Genomic DNA, 10,347 nt, shown 5'->3' with positions numbered 1-10,347 from the left:
TGTGCTGCAGTACTTGCAGGCCACCCCCAAGGAGGGCCTGGCCATGTGGGCGGGGCACCTATAGGCCCATCTATAGGCCCACAGGCTCCATGCCTCCTTCCCCTTTCTGACATCACTTCCTACTCTGCCCGCCCCCCCTCCCCCCACATTCTGTTCCACCTACACTGGCTTTGCTGTCCTTCTAACTTGCCAAACGAAGGCTCATCTCAGGGCCTTTGTATTTGCCGTTCCCTCTGCCTGGAATGCTCATCTGCCAGATGCCCACGTGGCTCACCGCTCACCTCCTCCATATCTCTGCACAAATGCCACCTCTTCAGAGAAGCCCTCCCTGACCACCTTATCTCAAGTCGCCCCTGGTTCATTCCCTCTCCACCTTGCCCTGCAGTGTGCTCCATAGCACTTATCACCCACCACCTGACATGATATAGTTGCTTGTTCACGTGTTTATTGCCTGTCTCTCCCACCAGACTGAAAGCTTTCTGAGGGCAAGGACCATGTCTGGTTTTACTCATGGTGGAATCCCTATAACAGGGCCAGGGCAGTCAATAAATATTTGTGAAATAGATGGTTCTGAAACATAAGTGATTCTGAAACAGGAGCCCTTCCAGGTCTGACTATCCCAAAGTCTTAGATATGACCTCCCTCCCCAACATTGCCAGTGGCCAGGGGTGCCCTCTGAGAGCCAGTCACAGCCAAGAAGCTGCCAGTTTGGGAGACTTCCTCAACCCTTCCCCACCCGGGCCCATCTGCCAGGGGTCAGGGGTCAGCCTGGTCCAGCCCTCTTTGAGCCCCAAGATGGAGGAGACCCAGTCCTGGGGTCCAGGCCCCACAGATGCCTGGTGAGGCCTGTTTCTCCTTTGGCAAATGTTCCCCCTTCCTTCACAGGGCCTGCGTCTGCGTTTCTGAACCAGAAGGTGTTTACACAAAACATCCTGGGTTTGGCGACAAATTCACCCTCAATGAGGAATCCTTAATGAATCTCCTTCTTTCCCCATGCCAGGTGGCTGCAGGGAAAACTAGCTCTGCCTCTAGCAGTTGAAGGAAGCCAATGGCCAGGCAAAGACGGGGTGCTACTGCGACTCCTGGGGCCACGATTTAGGGAAGGGCCTTTTTTCAGGGTCCAGAGACAGCTGTGGTCTGGCTTGCTGTGTGACAGGGCATTGCCCTTTTCCCTGCCTTAGTCTGCAACTGTGAAGTGTGTAATAACCCATCCCCACAAAGGTTGCTGTGAAATTCAAGTAAGGCAAGGGGTGTGAAAGGTTACAGTGGCCAAAAGGAGAGAAATAAAAAGCTGGACTCAGGGAAACAAGAGGTCAGAGCTCTAGTACTGGGTCTGCTCTTGACTTTTTAAAGTCCTCACCACTCTCTCAACCTTGGTTTTTGCAGCTGTACAATGAGGTATTGGGCTTGAAGATCTCTAGGGAACCCTCTCGTTCTGAAGGGCCGCCACTTTCCACCTGCCTGCCTCATCTTGGAGGTCTTCCCAGATCCTACAGCCCACACCAATTCACTTTCCAGCACTTACACAACTTTCTTCTGAGCTGGCACTCACTGCCCATGGTTTTCCAGCCCCTTCCCTGGGTCTAGGTCAGCTATTCCGGACATTGGGCCTAACACAGGGGCTCAATGAACATGGGGGTCAAACTGAATTTAAAAAGATTCCTGCCTCCTTCCAACCCTGAGGAAAGACAATGAGGGGGAGTTTTATTCACTCTCATTTTATAAACTGGAACCTGAAGGTTAATATAAGTCACACTGCCACATGGGCCTCCTTGGTGTTCCTCAGGCAGGGAGGGGAAGAATGATTTGATTTCTCCAAAGCACTATCACTGCCTGCCATAGTATATAATTATTTGTTTTGTCATTAATTGTCGATGTTTCCCGCTAGATGAAGTTGCACGAGGGCAGGGACTTTGTTTTGTTCACTGCTGCACCCTCAGCCCCTAAAACTGCCTGGCACAGGGCTTCCCTGGTGGCACAGTGGTTGAGTATCTGCCTGCCAATGCAGGGGACAGGGGTTCGAGCCCTGGTCTGGGAGGATCCCACATGCCGCGGAGCAACTGGGCCCGTGCGCCACAACTACTGAGCCTGCGCGTCTGGAGCCTGTGCTCCGCGACATGAGAGGCCACGACAGTGAAAGGCCTGCGCACCGCGATGAAGAGTGGCGCCCGCTTGCCACAACTAGAGAAAGCCCTCGCACAGAAACGAAGACCCAACACACCAAAAAATAAATTAATTAATTAATTTAAAAAAAAAAACTGCCTGGCACAGAGAAGGGGCTCAAGAACTGTACGAAAGGGAGAGGTTGAAAGGTTTGTGCCTCCAGGGGGCGCTTCAGTCCCGCCCCCAAAGCTAGGCCCCGCCTCTCGCGTCCGCCCGCCGCGCGTGCATTGGAGCCTGCGCGCCACCGTTCTTTATTCAATTGCGCATGCGCGCCGGAAGCCCTGTCAGATCGGCGAGTGCGCGGACCGAGCCGCAGCGGAGGTAGAGCAGAGGTGGGTACGGATCGCGGCCGAGCCGAGTCGGAGCAGGTGAAAAGCATGCTGTCGCCCGAGGCGGAGCGGGTGCTTCGGTACCTCGTGGAGGTGGAGGAGCTCGCCGAGGAGGTGCTGGCGGACAAACGGCAGGTAGGAGGCCCGTCCGCGGGGCTGGGGCCCGGGTTTGGCCTGAAGGCGAGCGCCTGGAGAAACGCGTGTGGTTCAGAACTGGCTCCAGCTCGGGCTCGCCGTGAGTTGACCTAGGCTTGTGGGCCAAGGGCTGTGACGACAGACTGGGCGGTTGTGAGATCACGTGGGTCAGATGCGTGGCACGGCACGGAGTGGGGACGTGGTAGGAGCGTGGGGCCCTGGCCCTGGAGGGCCATGTAGACCTGCACAGGGAGTTTGGGTCTGGTTCTAATGGAAATGCCAAGGGTTTTAAGGGAGTTCGTGGTGGGAAGAGATGCTGAACATCACTAATTATTAGGGAAATGCAAATCAAAACTACAATGAGGTATCACCTCACACCAGTTGGAATGGCAATCATCAAAAACTCCACAAAAAATAACTGCTGGAGAGGGTGTGGAGAAAAGGGAACCCTCTTACACTGTTGGTGGGAATGTAAACTGATACAGCCACTATGGAGAACAGTATGGAGGTCCCTTAAAAAAACTAAAAACAGAACTACCATATCACCCAGCAGTCCCACTCCTGGGCATATACCCTGAGAAAACCATAATTCAGAAAGTCACATGTACCCCAGTGTTCATTGCAGCACTATTTGCAATAGCCAGGACACGGAAACAACCTAAATGTGTCTGTCAACAGATTACTGGATAAAGAAGATGTGAGATACATCCACATGTATAATGGAATATTACTCAGCCATAAAAAGGAATGAAATTGGGTCATTTGTAGAGATGTGGATGGACCTAGAGTCTGTCATACTGGGTGAAGTAAGTCAGAAAGAGAAAAACAAATATCGTATATTAACACATATTTGTGGAATATAGAAGAATGGTACAGATGTACCTATTTGCAGGGCAGGAATAGAGACACAGATGTAGAGAATGGACGTGTGGACACGGGGGTGAAGGGGAGGGTGGGATGAATTGGGAGATTAGGTTTGACATAAATACACTATCATGTGTAAAATAAATAGCTAGTGGGAGCCTGCTGTAGCACAGGGAGCTCAGCTCGGTGCTCTGTGATGACCTAGATGGGTGGGATCGGGGATCGGGGCCGGAGGTCCAGGAGGGAGGGGATATGTGTATACGTAATAGCTGATTCACTTCATCGTACAGCAGAAACTAACACAGCGTTACACTCCAAATAAATAAATAACAAAAAGTTTAAAAAAACAGTAACCTATGTGGTGGGCCCTGTTCCTGTCTACGTTTTTCAGAGAGGTGAAATCACATAGCTCATAGTGGACAGCAGGATTCACACCTGGGTATTCGGCTTCAGAGCCAGTGCTGTCAGGCAGTATGCTGTACTGCCTGCTCACTCCCTTTGTAGCTGTTGGGCTGTTCACCATCTCAGTGCCAACACCTCTGCTGTTCTAATATTGTTGGGTTTTTCATGATACTATGTCAGAATCAACTGGAGGAGCTTGTCCAGGGAGTGGTTTGCACTCTCCTAGTGATTCTGAAATGCCCTAAAGCTTGAGAACTAGTGCTTCAGTGGATAATAAAAAAATAATTACCTATTTAGTCATTAAACATTTCCCCAGCACCTCCTCTTGGGGGAAGACACCTGGACAAAGCATTGTTTTTAAGGAGCTGGAAGCTGAGTGGGGGAAGAAATACCTTTACACATCAGTCCATTTTAGGCAGGACATTGGAATTAACCTAGGAATGATGGCTTGTCTCTGTTAGGTTTTAATAGCCCTGGTCTGTTAGGAGTACAGGCTGGGGTAAGAAGTAGCTGAGTTCCTTTCTGCCCCTGTGCTTTTCAGATTGTGGACCTGGATACCAAAAGGAATCGGAACCGGGAGGGCCTAAGGGCCCTGCAGAAGGATCTCAGCCTCTCTGGTAAGCCTAGACCTCCCGCTGCAGCCCAGGAGGCCTGTTCCGTTTTCCTTCTAAGGCCTTTGACTTGTCCCTGATAGAGACTGGGCAGGAGGCCACAGGCATGTAGCACAGCCCGTGGAGATGGGGGAGACAGTATTGCAGGTCTGACATAGACTGTGGTTCAGGGTTTCAGCAGCTACTCTGCTTTAGTTTTCTCTGTGATACTTCCTCAGTAACAGGTCATTAGCGGCCAGCTTATCAGTGATGGCACTGGGAACGTGCGGGGGGTATAAAAACCCCCAGCACGTGAAAATTGTGAATTGAAAATTCACAATGTGAAAATTGTGAGAAAGCTGAAGGAGGAATTGGACATGGGGTGGGTTTTGGAGAAGGGGATAGTGGCTCTTTGGATGAGGCCAAGTGGTTGTGACAGAGTAAGGAGCAGGGGAGGGGTGTGTGATGAGGCTGAAGAGGTGGGCAGAGGCCAGGCCATAATGAAGGGCCTTGGGGGCCAAGGGTTTAAAGTGCACCGGGAAGCCTAAAACCTTCCAGTTTCTTCTCATCTCACCCGAAAATCCGGAGTCCTGCAAGACCCCATGGAATTCAGACTTCCTTGAACTCTCCCACATCATCTCCTCTGCTCTCCTCCTTACTCATTGGCTCCACCCTCGCTGGTCTCCTTGCTGTTCCTAACGCCCCGGCACATTACTCATCTTTGCTGTTCCTGGTTCCTCTGCCTGCCTTGCTCTTTCCCCAGGTGTCTGCAGGGCTTACACCCTCACTTTCTTTGGGTCTCTGCCCAAATGGCACATAATCAGTGAGGCTTTAGCCGACTGCCTGGTATAAATGACAAACTCCTCCCCTACTTTGGCATTCTCCATCTCTCTTACCCTGCTTTAGTTTTCTCTACGATACTCTTCAGGGTCTGACAGATCATATCTTTGTTTATTATCTTTTTTGTTTATTCCCTCTTCTCCACTATAACGTAAGCTATGAGGGCAGGAACTTTGTCCTATTTTGCTGTGTTCTCAGCATCTAAAACAATGCCTGGCATAAAAATATTTGTTGAAGGAATGACTGTTTGCCATTTCAGAAGACGTGATGGTTTGCTTTGGGAACATGTTTATCAGGATGCCTCACCGTGAGACGAAGGAAATGATTGAGAAAGGTAAGGCCTCCTGGGCAGGGGTCAGGAACAGGTTCCCCCGCACCCCCCAGCCTTGGTCTTAACCGAGAGCCGAGAGTCAGGCTTTCTTTGGGCGCAGCTTGATGAGAGGCGGCTGTGTGCATGTTAATCCGTGCTCTGCCACTGAGTTATTTCCTCATCTCTAAAAGGGGGACACTTCTACGTAGCACAGTTGTTGTGAAGTTGAGATAAAACAGGACGCGTGCCTAGCGCAGTGCTTGTTTATCAGTGAGGAATGAGTTAGACTGCAAGTAACAGGAATCCAACAAATTGAGGGTTAAGGAAATAGAGTTCTGTTCTTCTTATGTAAAAAGTTGTCCAGAGATGGGCAGTACAGGACTGGCACAGCTGTTCAGCAGTGTCACCTTAACATGTTCTCATCATCGAAGGTCTCATGTTTGAGTGCCAGGCTGGAGAAAAGGCAGAGGGTTTTCTCCATATATGGCCTTGCCTTCTATTTTGAAAATAAGACGGTCCGCCTCAGGGACTTCTGCTGATCCCTCATTTGCCGCATTTAAGGCACATGCCCACACGTAGCTGCCGGGGAGCCTGGCAGAGGAGCTCTTATTTTTCACATCCCCTGCAGTAGCAAGTGGGTTGAAATGGACGTTTGGGAAGAGTGAACCTCTAGGGTCTGCCACAGCCTGGATACACAACATATATTACTCAAATCTCACAACTACGTTCCTGGAGGCTCTTTGGAGGAGCGTCATAAAGGCAAAAGGTCAGGCTACAAATGGGTCCTTGGCTGGGAAAAGGTCAAATTATGCATGTTTTCTCTTCTGTACCCCTGAAAACATGTGGGCCAGGAGGACCAACAAGGTTGCCTCTGTCCCTGAAAACAGGGTATCTCTATCCCTATTGAAACCGAAATTCTAGCAGAGGAAACTAGGTCAGCTTGGAGGAGAAGCTTCCGGCTGTCTTGTTGAAAAACGTACACTAATATCCTGGTTATAAAATTAAGAATTGTCATTGCACTTGGGTGGAGGCTGGAGGCCACTCAGACTAAGCTTCCGCGGGGCATCGCCTGCCTGGGTTCAGGATCCTCAGCTCTCTTAGCCCACAAGTGTGGTCTTGTCACCGACATAGAGAAGTTCTGTGACATCATCACCTCTGGTTCTCAGGGATGGACACAGGCTAAACAAGCTTGTGTGAGACTGTGGTTCCTCATTTACAGTGAGAACCAGAACCACTGCCCAGGCCAGAGGCTCGGCTCGTTAGGGCGTTCACCCATCAGAAAGAATGGAAGTCTGTGAGGAAGACAGGAATGTCACTCACGAGTGGATGAAAACAGAGCTGGGGGAGTTGGTTGGGTGGCACCAGTCAGTTGCACTACTCACGGCGCACCTGCCTTTGGGTGCAGCCCGTCCTGTAAGACACCGTCCTGTAAGACAGCCTTCTCTTCACAGCCGTGAATTAGGTCAAGCGTGAGCACTAGGCTGCATGTTGACTGTTCACGTATCAGTTACCACAATCCTGCCTTTGTGAAAACCCCTGACCTTGATGAATGTGGGTTTGTGAAATTCCTCAGCCACCTATTTTTCCATCCATCTTAGGGTAGGCTGGGTCTAGGTTCTTTTTGTCCTTACATTTGAATTTTCCATAATTTCACTGTGGGAGGGTGACCTAAAATCCTGGCGTTGCCTTCCCCATCCACTGGCCAGGGTACTTTGCATAATGAAAACAGTTCAGTGAACTGTGAGTCAGGGGACTGGTGTGCTCAGCCCTGTTTTGGGCTCACTCAGGGGTCGGGGCAGGTCATGTCCCTTCTCTAGCCTTTAGTTTCTTCCTCAGCTGGTCTCTGAAGTCTTCTTTTCTTTCCCACATGCTGAGACCCCTTGCTCTCAAGGGGGCTGGGGAGAGGCTGGCATCCTCAGATCTGTCTATAGTATAACCTCATCTTGTTTGCCCATCTCATTTTTCAGATCAGGAACATCTGGATAAAGAAATAGAGAGGCTCCGGAAACAACTTAAAGTGAAGGTCAATCGCCTGTTTGAGGCCCAAGGTATTGGCCTGGGGGCTGGGGGTGGGGCTGGAAACCAGGAGGGGAGACAACCATCAACACGGACTTTGAAGGCAGGGGTGGGAAGCCCCTCCGGGTGGGCAGTGACCCGGGCAGCTGGTGAGTGGCACTGAAGCTGTGGGCAGTGGGCAGGGTTGTCTCGAGCCGCCCAGAGATGGAATGGACGGGAAGTTTGTGGGATCTTATTCCTGTCACAGGTTGTTTTCAGGCACCAGGAATGGCCTGGGATATCTCACATTTATGCCAGGGCATGGTGTCGGGACTGGGATAGCTCTGACTAAGGGTCAGAAGGCCTCAGTCAGGTGGTCCAGGTTAGAGCTGAATTTCTAGGTAAACCAAACCACTCCAGATTGGTCACAGTCTGGTGCAGACCTGGAGGTTTCTAGACAGCAGTCATGACTCTGCAGGTTCTTGGTGACTCAGGAGCAGGTGTCGATGCGCATTGTTCAGTGCATTGCAGAATTTGAGGCCCATTCCTGTCAGACCTCAAGGCCAAGTGTTTGGCAGCATGAGTGCAGTGTAAGCCCCTTTCCCAGGCCTGACTCCAGGGCTAGCAGGTTGGACAGCAGGAGCCCCGACTCGCTGATGAATTGTCTTCTCTTCCTAGGCAAACCGGAGCTGAGGGGTTTTAACCTGAACCCCCTCAACGAGGATGAGCTTAAAGCTCTCAAGGTCATCTTGAAAGGATGAAATTTAAGAACCAAAGTGGGGGACCTAAGACCAGCATCCCCCCGGGATCATGGAGGACCTAGAACTCTCCAGCCTTGACACCTGCAAGGACAGGATCTACTCTGCAAGGGGACAGTTGTGAGGAATCTGGCCATAGCCCTTGTACGAAGCTTCTTTGTCTGTAGCACTTGGCTATTTTGTGATGGCAGGAGGGAACCCTCAGCCTGCCAGTATCTGCCGGGCCTGACCACTGGGGCTGGGTGGACACAAGGCCCATTGACAGGCCCTGGCAGCCACCAGGAGGTGGGAGGGGGCAGCGCTTGTGGGGGTGTGAGAATGACTGCAACAGGCACTTCTCAACAATGGCCTGCTATTGAAAGGGGCCCCGGGCAGGGGGAAGAGTGGGAGCTCATTCCAGCATTCCTCTCAGAAAGAGAGAGAGGCATTTTCAAGCAGTGTGTGTAACGGAGTTGGAATAAAGCAGGAGGCTCAGAGGAGGCTCCTGTCCTGAATCAAGGACAGAATCTTGGTGCTTCATGGTCGCCATAGGCAGACGCACAGTCCCCCTGCACTGCCTGCATTTGGGCCCATCTTCCTGCTTGCCCCAGGACAGCCCAGAGCAGGTGCTGCTCATCAGCCTGCTGCGGCTGCTCTGGAGTCAGGGAGGCCTTGCAGAGTCCTGCACCAGAGGTGGGTGAGGGGCCGCGTCTTACTGTGCTGCACTTGTGCAGGGTGCGCCTCCACCGGCTCTGAAAGCAGGGCCCGGGCCAGTGCTGCTCGGAGTTCCCATCTGCCCTCAGGGTCTGCGATCCTGATGGGAATGTGCCGTGAGGGGTGTCTTTCGTGTGCCTCGAGGGCTCAATAAATGTTACCTACGTGAACGAATAGCAGCTTCTAGTCTTCACCTCATTCAGTCCTTAATTGCCACTCCTTTAGGATACCATCTATGAAGGGGCAGTGGTTCCTCCTTGAATTGATGTCAGGATTAGATAGGCAGTAACAGCAGAAGGTGGCAGGATGGAGAGGGCACTCCATTTGGTTCCAACCAAGTTATATGGGGAATCAAGCTGGCATGGCCAGATCCTGTGTTTTCTTCAAGATAATCTAGAAATTTAGATTTTTAGGGTGAATCCTCTGTTTTTTAAATACTGCTAATTCAGAAAATCTTTTACAACTTGGGTGTTGGCCAGAAAAACACTTTACATAAGTCAAATTTGGCCCAGACCTATGATTTTGTATCCTCTTGAGTTTTTTTAGTAGAATTTGCTGGGTTTTCCCCATAATGGCCCTAAGAAGTAGGGAGGTGGAATTGGAAACTAAATGTCTGTCCACAGTAGATTAAAGAAATTGATAACTCCAAATAGTGCAGTACTATACAGCTGTAATCAAGAATGAAGAAGCTCTGAGCACTGATTTGAAACAAGCTCCAAGATACATTAAAGTGAGAAGTAAGGACAGGTGTCTAATCTCATAATTTGTGTGCAAACAATTACGTGGTTCCTTTGGAATAGAAACTGCATGGTGGGGCACAGGGTGCAAGGGAAGGACATGCTGCTGTTGTATATTTGAAAATGGGGAGTTGTGGCGTTCACTTTGGTTGATGCTGTCTAGTATGACTGCCTGGCTCACAGTTGGTCTGTCTGAACATTGCCACTGCCTGTCGAGCTGAGGGTGGATGCTAGGCCAAAGAAGAGCCAATCAGATTCTTTCTCCTGGAAAGATGTGTAATCCATGCCTGGGGTTGTCTGGGTTTGCCCCTGTCCCAGGGATGAGGGAAGTCCCCACACTCTGGAGGCAGGAGGCCCGGAATGGCCTGGCTTCAGGGGCTTCCCGAGGCTGGCTGATTCACTTAGATTTCCCAGTATTTTCCTTTCAAAAGCCCTCCCCACTTCTCCCCTTCCTTTCCTTCCACAGTCAGATTCTTGCAGCCAAAAGAACTGTCCTGAAGAGGGGAGAGTGATAGAGGGAGCTGACTAGGG

At 50.9% G+C, this 10,347-nt stretch overlaps 1 protein-coding gene across 1 annotated transcript; it reads left to right on the top strand.

Moving 5' to 3' along the window:
- Window positions 1–2,082: 2,082 nt before the first annotated feature.
- On the top strand, window positions 2,083–9,739 carry PDRG1 (p53 and DNA damage regulated 1). The gene is made up of 5 exons (XM_082856753.1): window positions 2,083–2,627; window positions 4,435–4,510; window positions 5,583–5,657; window positions 7,601–7,681; window positions 8,307–9,739. Exons 1-5 carry the CDS (start codon window positions 2,541–2,543, stop codon window positions 8,387–8,389), a joined length of 402 nt encoding a protein of 133 aa, XP_082712879.1. The 5' UTR covers window positions 2,083–2,540; the 3' UTR covers window positions 8,390–9,739.
- The last annotated feature ends 608 nt before the right edge of the window (window positions 9,740–10,347 follow it).

Source organism: Leucopleurus acutus, assembly GCF_964270905.1.
Source record: "Leucopleurus acutus genome assembly, chromosome: 16".
NCBI classification, from domain to species: Eukaryota; Metazoa; Chordata; class Mammalia; order Artiodactyla; family Delphinidae; genus Leucopleurus; species Leucopleurus acutus.
The sequence above is the reverse complement of the archived record's forward strand: the minus strand, read 5'-3'. Positions and strand labels throughout refer to the sequence as shown.

Coding starts and splice junctions, on each gene's coding strand:
- PDRG1 (XM_082856753.1), top strand. CDS start 2,541: ATGCTGTCGCCCGAGGCGGAGCGGGTGCTTCGGTACCTCGTGGAGGTG. Junction 5,658..7,600: donor GAAGGAAATGATTGAGAAAG/GTAAGGCCTCCT, acceptor CTCATTTTTCAG/ATCAGGAACATCTGGATAAA. Junction 7,682..8,306: donor TCGCCTGTTTGAGGCCCAAG/GTATTGGCCTGG, acceptor TTCTCTTCCTAG/GCAAACCGGAGCTGAGGGGT.